This window comes from Anticarsia gemmatalis, chromosome 22 (assembly GCF_050436995.1).
Source record: "Anticarsia gemmatalis isolate Benzon Research Colony breed Stoneville strain chromosome 22, ilAntGemm2 primary, whole genome shotgun sequence".
Taxonomy (NCBI): domain Eukaryota; kingdom Metazoa; phylum Arthropoda; class Insecta; order Lepidoptera; family Erebidae; genus Anticarsia; species Anticarsia gemmatalis.
In genome coordinates, this window is record NC_134766.1 from 9,816,698 (window position 1) to 9,837,299 (window position 20,602).

A 20,602-nucleotide genomic window follows, 5' to 3' on the forward strand; every position below is an offset into this window, starting at 1 on the left:
CAATCCCATTACACTGACGATTAATCATATTATAATAGATTTAATTTATAGGAAGTAATTCAATTATAAGGGTCACTCACCTCTGACAATGACCGTGGTGGATTACGTGATGATGTAAACACAATAACACCATGTAGAACCTCAGTGGCGCAGTGGTTAAGGTCACCACAGCGCTACCATTGCGTCGGGAGGTCGTGGGTTCGATTCCCACACGGAACAATTATTTGTGCGATTCACGAATAATTGTTTCAGGTGTGATTGTGCTTTGTGCTCGATGTTTGTTTGTTTGTAAAAGCACCCGTGACTCAAGAGCAATTCTTAGTGCGGGAGTATTAGTAGTTACTTTAGCTTTATGTTCTACATATATTTAGTAACTATTAGCTGACCCGCGCAACTTCGCTTGCGTCACATAAGAGAGAATGGGTCAATTTTTTTCCCGTTTTTGTAACATTTTTTACTGCTACTCGGCTGTTATTAGTCGTAGCGTGATGGTATATAGCTTATAGCCTTCCTCGATAAATGAGCTATCTAACACTGAAAGAATTTCTTAAATCGGACCCGTAGTTCCTGAGATTAGCGCGTTCAAACAAACAAACAAACAAACTCTTCAGCTTTATAATATTAGTATAGATATAATCACTTCATCTTTGAAAGAATCTCTAAAACTACTGATCCTATTACCATTCACCGATCAATAAATCTCCTCAGCGACTCGCTCTAGCATTACTTAATATTCTTGTACTTGGCTATTCCTGAACCATGTCCTATCACAACCGTCTCTATGTCCTGGCACCTCGCCAGTCCTGTCACTAACATTCAGCTGGTGATAACGATCTTGGGTTATGCTAATATCAGTCTCAGTGTGATAAGACTATTATAGTCTGATTATTTTATCTTTTAAGACTGCCTCTGATTCTGTAGTATGAGTGGTGTCGTTTGAGACGCCGTGGCTAGTAGCGCTCATAGGTCCGTAAACAATCAGTAGGTTAAGCAACCTTACCGCGGACATTCCATAGATGGGTGACCGCATAGTGGTACTTATTATTCTTGTACTTATCTATTCCTGAGCCATGTCCTACCACAACCGTCTCAATGTCCTGGTACCTCGCCAGTCCCGTCACTAACATATTCAGCTGGTGATAACGTTATCTTGAGCTATGCTAATCACAGTCTCAGTGTGATAAGACTATTATAGTCTGATTGTTTTAGCTTTAAGACTGCCTCTGATTCTGTGGTACGAGTGGTGTAGATTGAAACGCTCGTGGCTAGTTGCGCTCATAGACCTGTAAACGATCTGTGGGTTAAGCAACCTTACCGCGGACATTCCATAGATGGGTGACCGCATAGTGGTACTTATTATTCTTCTAGTTAGCTATTCCTGAACCATGTCCTACACCCATCATGTCCCTCATGTCCCACAACCGTCTCTATGTCCTGGCAGCTCGCCAGTCCTGTCACTAACATATACAGCTGGAGATAACGTTATCTTGAGTTATGCTCATCACAGTCTCAATGTGATAAGACATTATAGTCTGATTATTTTAGCTTTTAAGACTGCCTATGATTCCGTAGTACGAATGGTGTGGTTTGAGACGCTCGTGGCTAGCAGCGCTCATAGTTTTGTAAATGATCTGTAGGTTAAGCAACCTTACCGCGGACATTCCATAGATGGGTGACCGCATAGTGGTACTTATTATTCTTGTACTTATCTATTCTTGAACCATGTCCTACCACAACCGTCTCTATGTCCTGGCACCTCGCCAGTCCTGTCACTAACATATTCAGCTGATGATAACGTTATCTTGAGTTATGCTAAACACAGTCTCGGCGTGATAATTGTCTGTATGTTTTAGTAGTTAAAGGGTAGCTATTATTAGAGTATTTAGACATGAACGTAGAAATCCTTTTGTGACAGATATTCTTCTATATGACGATAACTGTTGCTCGATTCTCTACTACTATCGACTACTGACAAACGGCTAAATATCGATAAGTTTTTAACAAATATCTGTTTAGCGCCCCTACTGGGATCCGTAAGAACTATGTATTTTGACAGTTCATTTTAAATGTCAAACTCTCGATTCTTGACAGTACAGACTATACAGACGCTACTGCAATAGATATTGTCATTATGAAGAGGTTTTCTAAGGAGAAAGTTAACTGATTAGATGTTTTGTCTAAGCACAGTTAAAAGCGTATTTACCCAGTTTCGTAACAAAGATATGATGAACCCAGATTACGGGGTTTGTGAAGGTCAGATAGGCAGTTGCTCCGTGCAAAACACTGGTATCCAGATGCATCCGGTGAGACTGGAAGCCGACTCCAATTTTTAAAAAAAGCCTAGGCTGATAACATATTTGCCTCAAAATCTATTTAAATATTTTGAAAAGTATTCCTTAAATTGAGCGTATCTATGCATAGTCCAACAAAAACTAGTTAGTAAGAATGTGGGATACTCCGAGCCCAAATCTGTGGTCTTATTCCTACATAGTTTGTTAAATAGTTCGTGTAGTAAATAGTTTCACAATCTATGTTTAGAAGCCAAGATTAATTTGTAAACTTTGTATGATTTAATGGTTTGGTAAAACGTTTTAATTAGATTAGGATGAAGGATGAGTGCAAGTGTGGCTTTTAAATTTTTATATAAAAATAGTTGTAAGGATGAATAAATAAATAAATCTTTTCTACTATATTGGGTGTCATGGCTTATTTCTGTTTTGTATGTTTATGTGTTTAAAAATAGCTTTTAGAATCTACTTTTTTCATGTTTTTTGTTATTTGAGCTATACAAATATTAGTTACAAAAGTAGTTAAAACATCTGAGTATCTGTTGTTTCAGTAGGCTTTCACAGATAAACCGCAAAACAGATTTAGATAAAATTTAGCGTATAATTAATTGAAGACTCGAAGTGAAGACCAACCTTATGAACTAATAACGCTACAATTATAACAATGACGCGTCGACTGTATTGATAAAGTAAGAAAAATGATGGTTTCCGTCATATGCATCATACGTTACATATTATTATAGAAATATGTAGTTACAACTTTGTATAAAAACGGCCAGTGTTTTAGCAATATCATTCAGTAACTGTCTAGTACAATAACGGTCAACATGAAGTTTGTTCTCGGTAAGTATTTAAATAAGTAAAACACTGATATTATTTATAATATCCTACTAAATAATAGCCGATGGGTAGTGTATGAATGCCTTTTACAAAGTCTCGGGGTTTCATTCCTGGGCCAGGCAATTTTTATAAGAGTATTTTTTTTTTCTTTCATTTACACAAAAGCTTACAGAATTGAAATTGGTTCTAGTTATTGGATTCAATCTCATTATATTAAAATTTAACTCGCAAGTTTGTAGTAAGTTTTCTTTTTTATTACTTATTAGCTATTAAAGTAATTAAAATCGTATGGTATTTTCCAGCTCTTCTTTCCATAATGCTGTTAAGCTCAATGTCCCTGGCTGTGGTCCAGTACCGATGCTCGCATTGTCCGAGGTACTACAACCAGCCTGTGTGCAGCACTAACGGAGTCACTTATGGAAATATGTGCTAGTAAGTACCTTCCTTCAACCTTGCCTTACGTTCAACATTCGTAATAATGTGGTTAACATTTCACTATTACTGTGGGAAATGAGGCCATCACGCAGATAATTAGCAGGCTTTTTTTTCTGTAAAATCTTGACCCTCAAAATTACCAGGTTTTTTACTTAATGCTTTAAAATTGCTAACATTCGACCTTTGCAGACGATTTTCTATGTCAATGTGGTGTCCGTGAATCGCATTATTGTAAAGCACGTATAATACAGTATTGATTTCACAGAAAAGTTTTTCTTAAAACACTGGATTCAATTTTTTTTTCACAATTTTGGTAGCAATATTTATCTGTAGCGCGATTCCATACTATTATCGACTATCGACAAGCGACACGCTATCGAGATGTTCAATACAAGCCTGATCAACGCCCCCTAAAGGGTGCCGTATGAACTATTTTTAATACATTTGAAAACTCTGATGTAACGACTTTTATTTCCAGCCTGTCCTGTCTCGGAGTGCACTTCGCTCACATGGGAGCCTGTACAGGTAGTTTTGTGGGTCCTCCACTAAACAGACTATTGTACTAGTTCATCAGTCAAGGACTATTTGATAACAAACGACTTTTGGCGCTAATATTGGTCTTCTGATCATGTAAAAAACAAACTATTTAATAAATGATTATGTACTTAATCCGTTTTTATGTTTTTACCATTAAACTAAAAATCTAGTCTAGTCTACAATCTAGTGCAAGGTTCGATTACCAGGTCAAATCTAAATTTATTTAGGTATAAAGTAGGCTTGATCAATTATTGTGCAAAGTATATTTTCAAGAATAAAATATAAGTTTGAACCTATTTTAACTTTAGTGACTTATTAAAAATATGATATAGCCAGCAATCCATAAACACACGTATACCGATATCTAGGCATTTATTATTTAAAAAAAACCTCTGTAAATTGAGGTTAATTTATAAGCATTTAATATATAAAACTGTCTCACAAATCAGTGGACATTCTCAAAGACATATCATGCATTGCACATATAATATAAAGCACTTCTGCACGCGACGGTACTCCACAATGGTACAAAGGACAATGGTACAGTCACACACAGATGACGTTAATAGCTTCTCACATTATATACGAGTGCAGTAAAATATGTTTTATTTTTAATACGCTGTCATGATACTGTATTTAAAAAAGTATTCTTATAAGGATCTATACGACAGAATAAAAACGGTTTTAAATTACAGTCAGACCTGAAAATAATACCTGGAAATTAATAATGGATCAGGCGAATAACAATTTTATTAAAGGTCATCAAATTTTAGACTCTTAGCTCTAGCTAACAAAATAAGTGGTGTCAATGGAATCACTTCAACAACGTACTGAGCCGCAAACATCGTCACAAAAATTTTAGACCATTTAATATGATGAATTTTGATGCGTCTGCTGATCGCGAGGTCTTGGATTCACTTACCGGCGTGAGCAAAGTACTATTTCCAATTTATATTAAATCACTCTCAAATACACTGGGCCCGTCCATGGGAGAAGATGGTAAATGAAGAAACGGGGTCTACAACAGTATAGAAATCCTACTATGCTGCTAATATTAAAAATGGGTGCAAAAAGTTTGTGAGTACGGGACGGTTATTATTTCATACAAATACTACTGAACCGATTACGATGAAATTTGGTATGTAGGTAGCGGAAGACAAAGAATAACACGTAGGCTACTTTTTATTTTGCAGTTCATGAGGGATCGGGATTTACACGGGAATGGTTCCCACGTGGACGAAGTAAAGGGCGGCCTTTTGTATACTATAATATATTATATGAGAATTACAAACATATTGCTTAGGTTACATAACAACAGCTACAAAATTTAATTCTATTTATTTCTTAACAAAAAAGATCGTTCAAAGCGACTCCTAACTCGAGTGCCATTTCAATTCCCCTCCGCGTGGTGTTGCAAATTAAATAATTGAACGTGCGCTGTGGGTAAATTAAACATTTATACCCCTGGTAACACTGAGTGGATTTTACTGTCCTCAGAGATTCTTTATTTGTGAGCTCTAGATACGTTTTAATATTGAATTAAAGATTATAAATTAATATTACTTTGGCTAAATGTCACACAGTCACCTAGATACGCAAGTAACGTATTTAGGTCACTTTTTAAGGTACTTTTTTTTATAGAAAGCGTGCTTATTACTGTATTGTCCGGGCATATTATTGCGAACCCATAGACTACTGCTATTATATTAAGAAAAAACAATGATAAATATTTTTACGACCAAAGAATCAAACTTTTTTGATTGACCACAAAACCCACTGGCACCATTGTTATTTAATAAGTACAATAAAACTATACATAAACTAACTTTATTGGTACCTCTTTTGAACAAAAATAAAACATTCATACCTATAATAGGATACGAGAATTAACACGAACACGCATTTCCCCTTAAAATGCCTAACGTTTCGGCGCAGGTTGCACTCGCCGTTCTATTATACATTAAACATGCAACGCGAGAGTTTAAAAGTTATGAACATTCATACCTGCTTACAAAATACTAAAATTTCTACTTATATTACAAAATAACTTAACCTCCGCTATCAATAAATAACGTACGAGCCCAAGCCCATATTTAAGTCTAAGCGCTATAAACACACAATAAACAAATATGGTACCACTATTTAAAGCAGCAATTTGTCGCACTAGTGATGTGACAATAAAACTAATGGGATTAGCAGTTATTTATGTTATCGTTATAACGTTGTGCAATCTTGGATAATTACGTTATTAGTAAGTCTAGTAATCTAGGTTAGAATTAGCTTTTACGATGTGGTGTAATTACTAGGTAAGTTATGTAGTTTTTACTGTTTAATTACCATGTCTTAATAATATTATTTCTTAAATTACAATGTAAAAAAAGACTAGAACAAGGTAAAAATGTGTTGTTCAATCAAAATCAAATCATTTATTCATTTAGGTCAAAAATTGACACTTATGATAGTCGTTACAATTACTGAATCTACCAACTTGTTGTAAATACAGTTTTGTTTTTCAAGTTTTATGAAAGATCTAATTTCACGAGACTTAATTTCTGTAAAATGCAATGAAAATAAAGCTATAGAAGATTTTTTTATCTTATAATAATGAAATAGCATTTTGTACCGAGCTAGATATCAAACCTTGGATATGCAGTTGCAATTTGATAACAGTCCACTGGAATAACTTTGTAAATGCTTAGTATATTTTATTTCCAAAACTCACTATGCACGCAAAGCTCAGAAATTTTGGCTTCTTCAACATTAATACAATTTCGTCTTACATCGCTCGCTGACAACGAACACTACATACATTCCTCCACTAATGAACTCTAATGAATATCACGCGTGGCGTAAACTACTTAATTTACCAGGCGCATAAATTACGTTGTTGGTATTCGCTTGCCTGACTTCAGTCTGGAGGAAGGAATGGTAGTTTTGAATTAATTGTGTTACATTATATAAATAAGATTTGAAATAAAATGATATTTTACTTTCCTGATATGATATTCGTTGTAAATTGCTGCTGTTTTTATTCTATGATTTATGATTTATTGATTATGTACGTGTATAATTTGGCTTTAATTGAGATATTTCAACACTTGCTAAGTACTATCAATTAAGTAGTAGTAATGCAGTTTTTCCTACAAGAGTGCAGTAATTGGATGAATAATAATCCATCTAGCTCCTGCCTGAAAACAGTTGCAATAAAGACATAACACATAAATAGTTGTTCCCTTAGCAAACCATATTCAATCATGTTAAACATGTTTCAGTTTCATATGATACTAAGCTTTGAATAGCAACATTTCAAATGATGGCACATGAAGTTAGTCTCTGGTCAAAGTACTAGCACACAATTTGTCGTGAATACAGAGCCTTATACAAACGACAAGTAAACTCCCAAATACTCTGAAATAGTCTGAAATACGAGCTGAAACGTCTTCTGTTGGAAATAAACAAGGCTTCCGTGCAACAAACTACACACGAATATAACTTCTTATAAACTTTATACTGCAGTGAGGGCTGGCAAGGTTGAGGAATACTTCTTTTTGGTCTGTACAAGAAATGTTATTGTCTTTGATTTGCTTCACAGTATCGTTTAGGCAACAACCAAATTTGATTTCTTTCGCTTTTCAAGTTGGAGACGTACAGTTTTGCTAATTTTGTTGTATAAAAATATTAAAAAAAATGATTTATTAAAGCCAAGTCTAATAGATCCTTTACTATAATTAATAATCATCCCGATTATTTCACAAACCTATTTTACATAGCAGCTTTGAACATATATTTACAACGAACACCATTAAAGAAATAGCAAAATTTCTTCTTTACAGCGAACAACATACGATTCACAGGCAAAGAAAACCACAAAAAAACTAATAATACAAGAAACATACACTGAAATTCACGTTCTTCGCGCACCAACCCTGAACGCAACCTGTTTTTAAAACTGCAGTCATGTGCGCTCCATAAGTTGGTATGCATTGCACCTTAAGTTTGTAAATTGCACCGCGTTAACCCGCCGATCGTCGGATTCGCAGTACGTGCCCGGGGTACGAAACACCCCGATATATCTCATTCTTTTATCGACATATCACAGGGTTATTTGCATAGAATTTCTTGGATTCCCCACCTTTTACAGGTTTCTCGGGATGAAAGGTATTTTCTGTTTTATTGCTCCTGAGATACGATTTTGAAAGTGGCGATGAAAGTTTGGTTCAGAAACCTTTTGCAGTTAAACCAAGGTTTTATCCTAAAAAACTTGACAGACATACAAATGTACAGTCAGTAAACTGCGCGTTTGACGCAGTGGTTAAAGTGGTCACCTCGCCGCAGTAACCGTAGCGCCGCGTGTGGTGGATTCGAATCCCACCCGGGACGAATCTTCGTGTGATGAGCACGAGAGTTTATTCTGAGCCAGGATGTCAATGTATATAAATATGTATGTAGAATTATATAAGTACGTTTATCAGTTATTTGGTTACCATAGTACAAGCTCTGCTTAGTTTGGAAACAAATGACCGTGTGTAATTTGTCCAATGATATTTATTTATAAGCTACAAGAATTGCTTAACAATTTCATATTTTCAGAACCTATTTATAATGAAAATAGCAAATCGCATGAAACGCTACCATGTGCAAACGTTGAAAGGCACCGATTTTCTTCTACCTGGAAATCGGTTAGGTAATTTCAAACCGCTGAATATTATATAATAATATTATTATTGATTTAGGCTAACAGTGAGTTTATATTTCAAATGTTGTATTATTTAGTGCTAGAAACAGTACCGAACATAATTTATGTTATAATTAAAAGGTTTTAATTATAAAAACTTGTAATTGGCCTTATTTTTGCTATATATATGTTTTACTAGCTTTTATCTGCGATTTAATTTTCCCATGGGAATGCGTCATTTTCCCGGGGTAAAAAGTAGCCTATGTCCTTTCTCAGGTATCATTATATCTCCATACCAAATTTATAATTAAGGCGTAATTGAGTAACAGACAGACAGAGTTACTTTCGCGTTTATAATATAAGTATGGATGTTTAATGTTTAACTGTTAGTTGTCTGTACACATAAAACAACATTTCTATTTACTTCTAAACGCCTGTTAGTACCTATGTTTTAAAGTTAATATGATTCAAATTATAAAATACAGAATTGAACTTCTAAATTGCCTATTGCATCTATACTGCATCATTAGGTATCTATTATTTCAAACAATTTTCCAACCACCGAAATCAAATATAATCTACATAAAATTACCATTTCAAACAACTCAATAACAAACTAAAACAACGTTACACAATTAATAACAACCAAAAACCTAATAACTATAACGTTATCTGTTATTTTCATACATACATACAAAATATCACACCTATTATACCCGAAGGTGTAAGCACATGATTATGCAAATTCACCAAACACAGCCAGTTGCGCTCACCGGTCGGTAAACGATCTGTGGGTTAAGCAACCGTTGGCGCGGTCACTCCATAGATGGGTGACCGCATAGTGGTATTTGAACTGGGCGTCTCCGTGCTTCGGAGGGCACGTTAAAAGTCGGTCCCGGTTGTTGTCTACTAAGATAACAGTCGTTAAGCCATGTCAAAGGCCTTCGGGCGGCTTGAACAACTTTGACACTAGGTGACCACTAACCATACGACAAATGAAATGAAATGAACCAAACACATGCAATAGAGGGCTAACCTATTGCTGTTTCACAACCTGTTATTAAATTCCGGGCTACTATTGAGAAGTATTCTTATATAACCATACATGAAAAACACGCCTTCTTCCCATAGCGGTAAGCAGATACCAGAGAACAATATTATAATTTAAATCAGAAACGGACACTATATTCGAGCTGGGAATTGAAGATCTCATGATTAACAGTCGGATACACTACCAACCGCGCTACAAAAGTCAGCGTTAAGTAATAATAGTGACTGCCTCCGGTGGCTGGCGCAGTGGTTCAGGTCACCACGCCAACACCACTGCGTCGGGAGGTCTTGGGTTCGATTTCTCACACGGAGCAATTATTTGTACGACCCACAAATAATTGTTTTTGGTCTGGTTGTGCTTTGTGTTCGTTGTTTGTATGTTTGTAAAAGTCCCAACGACAAAAGAGCAATTATTAGTGCGGGAGTTGTCTTTTTATAAAAAAAAAATCGTTATAACGAAGCCGATAGCGGCTATTTACGTTATGTCCCATCCCTAGTTGGTATCGCGTGACCATTTACGCCTTAAATCAGTATTCATGCATTGACAACACTAATATATGGAGGTAATATTTGGTGCTACGATATCGCTATTACGTGGCGAGCTGTTCAAGGTAGCGGTGTAAAGTATAGGGTTAGTGGTTGTGTTTAGTTCTACGTTTTATTGGATTGTAAAGATTTTGAAATATTTAGGTAATGATTTTATTAGAAAAATATTAGTTTTGTTGCGGAAACTGCGACAAATAGAGCTTTATGTAGAATTTACAGCTATGGATTTTTTTAATTGTTTGTCTAACACCACTAGTAGTACTATAGTAATAATTGATATTTCGGCAACTTTAACTGTGTAAAAGGCAACAACATCGACTTAAAATCAGCATATTACCTAATACTATATTTTGTTTTAATTTTATTAATAATTTTGTTATTAGTTCGCGATTGTTATCGAGTGATTTACGAGGGTCGATTTTCATCCTACGGCTAGTCGCTTCATCAATGCTTCACGCATTTAGTCTATTCGCCTTTTAGTCTATTAGCCTATTCCCTTATAATACGTTCGATTTTTGATAACAAAAATAACCGGCTAGGGCAATGAACATGAATGGTGGATATTAAACTTATCCGCAGCAACGTAGCATAGCACATCTGTGGCGGAAAGGCACCCTTAGTCACTAGTACATAATATCAAAACTAACACTATACATTAAATTCTATTAAACTAAACCCCATATTTCTATTAATATAAAACGGTTTCTATATCTCCCGCCAAAATAAGAGAAAATAGGCCTCAATACACACACATCCTCAAACTACACTCTCCATTAAACTCACTTGTTCATCTTATTTCACACACAATCAGAAGCTCACGTCTCAGAGAAATGGCGGCCATTTTGTTGAAAATCAGAGTAACATGGAGCAAAGAGTAAGAACGTGCTCGTTACACTGATGTCCACTGAATCCATCAGGAGGTTTTTTTCGATGAGTCGTTGAGACGGATAATGTTAAGGAGACTGTAGACTTGTGAGGGCTGTATTTTGGCTCAAATATTTGTCACTTTTCCGATGATGTTTGTGCAACGAAGTGCCATGATAGGAAGTAAGTGATAGCAAATTTTGTGAGTGTATTTATAACGAAGGTTACTGGTGAAATTTTGAACTTACATATTTTAAAAAATCCTCTTTAAATATGTCCTTTGCTAGCCATTGAAATTAGTTCTTTGAGAAATAAGATAAATAAGAAATAAAAGAAGAATTTTTCATTTTGAAATATGAATCAATTAGTTAGTTCTTGATTACTCATAAAAAGATGAAATGAAGAAAAAATAAATACTATTTTAAATGTTATTCTTAAACACATTACCACAATAGAAACAATCGATTATCTTGTAAAATTAAAGCAGCAGAATTACTAAGCCCGGGTACGGAAAGTATAAAGTCTCCTTTAAACTAAGCTAGCCTCAAGGATTTGTTCAGTGATTAATACTCGTAAGATTCGCAACGTGCCGACAAATTAGACAGCTGAGATGTCAGACAGAATAAATGAACAATTTATTTAAACGGATCCCGAGTTTCTATTCAAAGAGATATTTATTATTTGATTATCGCTTAAGTAGATTGGAAACTATCTTAATGGTGTATACTATTAACACAAGATTCTGGTCACAGATTCGACTCTTGTGTCAAGTCAAATAAACAAACTCCTTTCCGTATGTATGTACCTATTGCACTATGCATGGCATGTGCCACGTATCAATAATCATCTACGATAACGCAACTTGCAATGATTTTAAAAACTAAACTTATTTCATGTCATCACATTTGGACAAACAGACTGCCATCTGTTCCTTTTTAACAGGCGCAATGCTGTGGAAAATGACAGATGGAAAATAAAGTGAATATAAAAGTACTTACACTTTTGAATTTTCGAACCTTAACACAACTCTTTTATATTTTTATCTCTGAACAAAAACAGAAACACTCATGTCATGAAAAACACAAAAAAATACTGGTTTCATTGTTAAAGTATCAAAAAATTCACAAAATGAAAAAGTTAGTGTTCTAGTTTCAAAAAAATTGGAATGTCTATCACTTTGTCTGAGTGGTCTGTGGCATTTTTTGTTTTCAGTGCTCTTTAGCCAAATTAAACCCTATTGTTCTTTAAAAATGGTTCAAATTAAAATGCAGCTCTTTGTGTTTATGTTTTGTTCTGCAGTGCACTGATGATGAAACAAGACAAAAAGGTCACATTAAACTATTTATTAAAAACGTAAAATAATTTTTGTAATGTTTTGAGAACTGGAGTAACTTTTTAGATACCTACATACAGTGAATGACAAATGGATCGTTAATGCTAATAATAGTCAAAATTTTTCAGTCGTTTTTTTCGCTTAATCCTACGACCCCCCTTTTCATTAATACCAATAAAGCAATTAGTCAACTTCATACTCAAAATATTGTAGTGAGAAATATTATTCATTTGGAAGTCCTTAATGACTATATCTTAAAATTACTACAAACCTATAAACAAAATTTGAAAGAATAAAATTTTGTACACAAAAGTTCTAAAAGTTTTTCATAATAATTATTCTGAAAAGTATTTCAGCTGCATAAAAATAACAAGGTTACCGTGCTAAGTATGTTTTATGATTATGCCGTAACAATTTACATCGCACGGTAATTTAACCCAATTAGAACTGGCATTGGCATAGCTAAACTAAATAATTACAATATGCCTTATACATTTCTTTTCATAATTACACATTTGTTACTACTTTTAAGTTTTTATACTCCTGTATTATTTTGCATGAATCACTATTAAGATTTGCGTTTCAAAGGAAATGGTCGCTAGGTAAAGCTACGTTTGATGAGGACACTACATAGATGGGTGGCGACTTTGTGGTAGTTATGATCATTCTATGAGCTTCGGCACTCTAAAAGTCAGCCTAGATTGTCGTCAATGAAGGTATAGCACGCACCAAATATCTTTGAATGCCTGAATTTAGTTACGAACTGCTGCAGGCAGGAAACTAAATAAAAGGCGTTATTTGCAACTGCCTACTCTGTGTCAAAATTAAAAAGAGTTTAATAATCGAACACCATTTTTTTTAAAGATATTTCGTTTTACGCACTATGGCAGGCCCTCTTGGTTAACAGTTAGACACGAGAAAAAAAACGTAGCTTATATTTACAACTTACCTCATGTTTGTGATCCTTTTTCATGGAGCCTCCATGGCCCCCTCCGGTGCTCTGTACGGTATTCATCTCGACATAACAACACTACTGGTATAAACCGACTAATTTCAAAATGGACAACAACACTACTTGAGGCACTGTTTTAAGTCATTTTGTTCACAGCACGGTTATAACGTTGTGGTTATTTATAACGTTGTTTTTAAAGCTGCTATTTTAACTTACTGTGGAATATAATTATTTTGTTATTTTTTATAATAACGTTTTGTTTGTTATCTTCAGTACCGCTCTATATTTATTCAAATACTTACATTTATCTATGATTTAGTATGCAAATGTAATCCCAAAGTAGAAGCGCTATTTCTTGTATACCTAGATTGAATAGTTTTGCGTAAAATTTCATCAAAATTAAATACAGAAGACATCGCGTGAATCAATTTATGACATCTATTCTCATAATCTTTCAAACTTATAATAGAAGTTGAACAATAAAAGCAAGCCCGGTTTGCTCGCGTACAGACCTTAAAGTCTATTTCGGCCTCATAAGGATAAATTAAAAAATCATCAATAACAAAAAACACAAACTTCTTTTCTACAAACTTACAAACAAAACAAAACTAACATCTAATCAAATACAGTCACCAAAAACACGCCTTCATCCTGACCCAATTCACAAGTATATATAGTATACATAATATATAGTACCTAGTGAACGGCACAAGGTGGGATCGTTTACTCGCTGACTGACAGATTTGCATAAACCAATTTGTGGTCAGTCACGCGAGCGGCGCCTCACGCCGGGGGACGGATGTCGTTGGGACACTGTTGCCTCAATAGTTCTTCAATTAGATAAACTTATTAGAAAAGACATTCTGATAGGCTGAGGAATGTAATTTGTTGATAGTTTATTAAACGGTCTTAATTTTGGATGTAGAAAACCTGAAAACCTTTAGTAATTAATCGAACCTTACAAGAACCTTATGGATGTGAATGAAACAAGAGAAGTTTAGAAGGATCTTACTAAGTAGCGTTCTTTGGTCTTAACCTACCCCTATGGGAAAAAGGCAAATCTTGTGTGATAAAATGTCTTTTCTATTTTAACAACTATTCAAAAATCGTCTTGGTTGAAGTGTCAGTTACATAAGGATTTGAAAAATCTTATCAATTTAATGCCTTTGTTATGTTACCTCTGAAATATTATGAAAGTTATATTACTTTCATCATTCGGCAAAATTAATTTTGCCGGCGACAGACACAGGAAAATCAAGTTACATTAGTCTGAAATTAAAATTCAAAGTACCTTTAATTAAAATAATAATGTAAATTCGTTTTCAGCTGAAGGTTTCAGGTAAAAAGGACATTATAAATCGTGGGTCCAAATGCCAGCCAAATTTGTACAAAACATTCATGTGAAGTCAAATAAAAGTTTTGTAAAATTGAACCCTTTGTCAAATACCTACAGATATTTGTGAGCAAGTTATATTTTGTATGTTTGTAATTGTGTCAAATTAAGGTATTTGTGGACAGACTAGGGTAGAACTGGGTTTAAAGACCTTTTCCTGAGGCTACCTCAGCTTTGAAGGTTTGATTCAGACTAATAAACAAAAAGTTTTGTTCCATCATTTTGATTTATTACTACTACTTCGTAGTGAAACTGGACTACGACAAATTAGATAAAAACGGCAAAGTATTGAGAAAAATGTGATGTATTGATAATGTCATATGACGTTTAAAGAAGTACCTTATTACTTTTTACGTTTCCCCTACGAGATTTTGGTGTAATTTTATTGTTAACTCATATTCATATTTATTTTTATGATATGGCTATTGGTGATTACCACATGCAAAAACTAACAATGTTTTGCTACCACGCTAACTAAAAAGTGAAAACAGTACACAAAAGGAACTCAAATAAAATTGTTTACCGCATCCGTTTCGTATTATGTAAAAATACTTATTGAAAATCAGCATTCCAGCCGTTTATTTTACCCACTACCTTCAGACTCCGGCCATTAAAGATAAATTCCAGTGAAATCGACTACCGACGGCTCTCTTTATAAAGTACGCTCAACGAGCGGGCTGCAATACGAATACACAATACGCCGGTAGACACGACGCAGAGGTTACAACGTACACTTTATTGGTTGAAGTAGAATAAATTCTTGGGTTGTAACCTTTGATTTGTGTCACTTTATAGTCACCGAAAGCCTTGTGAATAAGTAATACGCAACAAGACACGAGGGTGAATTTACTTGTCGATTGCTGAAATTTTACATCAAATGAAATCAATGCTTTCGATTTAACACCGAATGGTTAAAATTCAATCATTTTTGTTCGTGCCTATAGCCATTGCGCTCACCATTCGATAATCGATCAGTGGGTTAAGCAAAAATTGGCGCAGTTATTCTATAGATGGGTGACTACATAGTTATATTTGAACTGGGCGTCTCTATGCTTTGGATCAATTAAGACTACAGTTGTTAAGCCACGTCAAAGGCCTTCGGGCGACTTGAACAACTTTGACACGAGGTTGACCACTATACAAAAAGAAGAAGAATCATTTGTTGCAACCATTAATTCGTGTCACATTATACCTCTAGAGCCACGAATCGTCTCATATATTCATACATAATGTTGCAAGAAACGATAAAGAAGTTACGTAAGCAGTACACTAGTAATAATTCTTTAACCTTACCTCTGACTTGTATCAAATAAGAGAGCAAGTATTATAGTAGTAATAACCAATAGACGATGTTATATGAATACAGACTACGCAGCGAGACACGAGAGAGAATTTCCGCAGAAGTGAGCGAGCAATAATATTGTTGAGTGCCACCTCTGATTTGTGTCATATCAGAAAGTCTGTAATAAACTAGAACAGCCAACGAGCGACGTGCAAAATGAATACACAATACGCAGATAGACATGAAACAGAGGTTACATTGTAGTCTTGATTTTTCGTAGCACAATGATTGTTGGTGTGTAACCTCTGATTGGTGTCGCTTTACTGAGAGTTTAATAAAGTAGTATTACCAATGGACGGCGTATTTCAAAGATGAATACTACGCAGCAAGGTACAAAAAAGAGGTCACATCGAGTATTAAGTTGGTAGAAAGTCGATATTGTTTGAAAATAGCTTCTGATTCATGGCGTATTAAAAACTTCTAATAAAATAAGAACAGAATATTGGTGTGCTAAATGAATATTTTATTCGCTGCTAAAAATAATCATAATGTTGCCCTGCTGTTTTAGACGCAAAAAGTACAATATAAATAATACATACATACATAATATCACACCTTTTCCCCATCGGGTAGGCATAGACCAGAGAACTTCTTGGTACAATCCTAACTAAACTCCTAAAAAACGAAACTAAACTTCCTTTGCATCATTTACATCAGAATCTATACATCGTATCAAACAAGAACTTACTACACACTAGTTTGCACAATATAAGCGTAGTAGTTATAAACATTTTAATTTCGTTTTATGGTTAATGAGCATATAATATACGAGATATTAAGAGCTTAAAGGGCATTGTTAGATATCAAATGCAACAATAGTATTGAAGATTCAAATCAGGCACAGATTATTCAAGCGTAGTATCCGATTAGAGCCGTGTTGAGCCATCAGTTCATGAAATAGGAAAATCGAAGAGCGATGCTATACGAATAATACGAATACGCGATACGCAGGAAGACACAAAACACAGGTTACCAGGTAGAATATGATTGTTAAAGGGCTAGATTAATAAAGTTTATAAATCAATGTCTTCGGCATAGAGCTAAAAATAAGCCAGGTGCCAGTCGGACTCGCGCATAAGGGTCCCGTACCATCATAATAAAAAAAAATAGAAAAATACACTCTGATAGTACGGTTTAAAATTATATTTTATTGTATTTGTTGTTATAGCGGCAACGGAAATACATTATTGTAAAAATTCAGCTTCCTAGCTATTACGGTTTATGAGATACAGCCTGGTGACAGACGGATAGACAGACAGCGGAGGTTTAGTAATAGGTAAGTTACCCTCAAAATTATCACCTCATAGCTACTTCAGTGCGAGAGGTTTGGGAATCAAACTCAAGAGTGAAAAAAATCCTGCTACGATATAAGCTTTGTAAATATGCTGTTTAAAAAATATACTTTCGATGTTAACGACATTACCAAGAGGCCTCAGCAGTGGGGCACAGAAACAGACTAATAATAATGTTACATTATACCTACGTAAAAGCAAGTATATTTAAAAACAATCCAAGCAAAAATACTTAATCAAGCCTGTCATAGCGACCTTGTATTTACGACGTAAACATAATTTAGGGGTATATTCCACCCTTGAGCGAATTATATCGCCATATTAACGTTATTTCGGTAAGAAACGGTTGTAAACGACGTATGAATATATTAGCTATTAATACCGAAATTTGCTGTGTTGTACCGGCTTATGAATATTCTGCGGGTAGTTGGATATTTTTGGAATAAAAATGGCTACTGTAGGTAGTGTATTAAATTTGGGACTGTCTCTGTGGTCTGGGGTAGTATTTACGACTATTGATCACGATGTCTCGGTTTTGATGAATTATTCGCTTGTTTTCTGTTTCTCATTTCTGCAGATTCGCATTTTTTCAATATTTTTTTTAATTTTTTTTTCCCAGGTAAGGCCAACTGCTATATTCTCTCTTTATATGAGAATATTTCTTCCGGAATTTGGTAACGTGCCCGGTTTATGACAATAGGATGGCCTCCTATTATTATACGGGACTAACTTTGCATATGATGAAACTCAGATGTTGATATATCATACACCGCTGCCCACGCCTTTAAGTATAACAGGCGTGATGTATGTATGCATGTAATATATATATTGTATATTCGTTGTTTTATATCGTTTTATGAATGTTCTGCGGGTAGTTGGGTATTTTTAAAAGTAAAATGGCTACTGTTGTAGGTAGTTCGTGTATTAAAGTGTACAAACTTTGTTATTATGTAGGTACGGGGGTTTGGGTTTAATTTGCATTATATACCACTAATAACCTAAAGTTCTGCTCAACTCTAAGTTGAGGTTTTCATTTCTGTAAAATAGTGGTAATAATGTAGCTTAAAGCACATTGGTAGGGTATTTTAAAAAAATGGTTTCTACAACGTGTTTTTTTAACAATTAACGGAAATGTTTTAGTTGATACTATACTATAAAGCTTTAAATAACTACATAGTTAGCAACCACGGTTCGCTTTCAACTTCTTAGTACCAAACATTACACTAGCGATGTAATAAATAAAGCTCACTATAACTGTTATAAATTGTGTTATTATTATTTATTTTTTCTTAGATATTTTTGTAGGTAGATTCTATCTAACATACATTTTTCTTGATAGGACATAGAAATAAATGTAAAATTTTTTAATCATACTCAATACATTTTTCATTATCTCTTCGTTTTAACATCTTGGATTTAGTGAAAAACTTCTAGTCTACTTCTAGTTAAAAAAAACGGCTTTTACTAATAAGTTATTAACTAGAATTTATGCATCATTTTCATTCTCAAAACGACTAAAATCAAATTTTTAGCTTTTTTATAGCAACGGCTAAGTCCAAACTGAAACACAAAACATAATGCTACACCTAACTTATCAGACAGTATAATTGCAATAATAATATCTTTGCTTTCAATACACAATACATTTACACAGAAAAAATAACAAAAAGAAGACTTCTTGCTTTCAGTAACCAATAGATTACACTAATCCCCAACACACCCGAAACTTGCCGAACCACACCGAACGTTTAGTTGTTAAAACTAAATAGAGCCAGTAACTTGTATATTGCGTCGTGCTGTAGCGTCCGTCATGAATTTTAAACCAATTTAAAAGGTAGAATTTAAGTGAAGAGCTTGGGACTAAGTACTCGTTGGCAGCGGCAAAACGTCTTTGTTATTGGGACTTAAGGGAAAAGCGATTGGCGACTTGATAATATTTTTCTATTATTTTGAAGCGATATATCATTAATTTACCGTGTTTTCAAAAGGAAAATGCGATGTTTATCGGTCTGTAGAAGAAACGTCCCATATTAGTCTTACTTTTTAAAAATTTTAATGTTAATACAGCTGTAACAAATGTATGGTATGTTCTTTGGAAGATAAAAAAAATACTTGGAAATTCAACAAAAATGATATCGCTTTGTAAAGCTAGTCTTATTTATCTATCGTCACTATTGCTGGGGCATTGCAGTCATGTATAGCTGTTAATTATAATATCCTAGGATAGATTTTCTAGTTTTTTTGTGACTTCTGACTTTCAGTTGATAATAGTAAATTGTTGTTGTTATTGTGTCTTTATTTTGTTTTACAAGTTAAATCGCAGTTTTTTAGATTATATTATCTAAACAAAAGTCCTTTTATAGCAAATATTTCCAAACAAAACACAAAAACCTTTAAACTCTACAGTAAAACGTTAGCAAGTTGAAACACTAACGGTTCGTTAGCGTTGTACAACACTTTCACATTGTCACGACTACATTGAAGCGGAATGTATCTTTATTTTGTGCTATGCAGTTAACTGATACAAAGGATGATTTTAGATTTACAGTATCAAAGCTAGATGGACATGTACAAATACAACATGACAGGTAAAAATACAATCAAACCATGCTTTTTACGCCCATGGTCAGTTGCACTCACCGGTCAGAACACGATCGGCGGGTAAAGCAAACCTTGGCGTGGTCATTCCATAGATGGGTGACCACAAGTGGCATTTGAACTGGGCGTCTCCGTGCTTCGGAGGGCACTTAAAAAGTCGGTTGTTGTCAATTAAGATAATAGTCGTTAAGCCAAACCGTTAAACCAAGGCCTACGGGTGGCTGGAACAACTTTAACACAAGGTTAACCATACGATGAGAGAAAGAGTGCGAATAAATAGGTACAAAGAATAATCAAATCTTACCACAATAAGAGTGATTTTGATATCTTATTCGCCTGCTGATTACAAAGTCTCGGGTCTGTTTCTATGACGGGGTATATACTTATGTTCTTAATAGTAGAGTCTAGTCTAAATATTTGGAGCTTAGAATCTAGTACAAATTTATGACAATAGGTT

The 20,602-nt window shown here is 34.5% G+C and overlaps 1 protein-coding gene across 3 annotated transcripts in view; it reads right to left on the reverse strand.

The window, feature by feature from the left end:
• The window catches only part of LOC142982569 (inactive dipeptidyl peptidase 10), a 533,383-nt gene that overhangs the window by 232,079 nt on the left and 280,702 nt on the right, over window positions 1–20,602 (reverse strand). The window contains exon 2 of one of the 3 annotated variants that reach the window (XM_076129129.1): window positions 13,518–13,735. The exons of the other annotated variants lie outside the window; for them this stretch is intronic. Coding sequence (XP_075985244.1) covers window positions 13,518–13,583 — 66 coding nt within the window. The 5' untranslated portion in view covers window positions 13,584–13,735. The remainder of the gene's footprint in view (window positions 1–13,517; window positions 13,736–20,602) is intronic. 3 annotated transcript variants of the gene reach the window in all.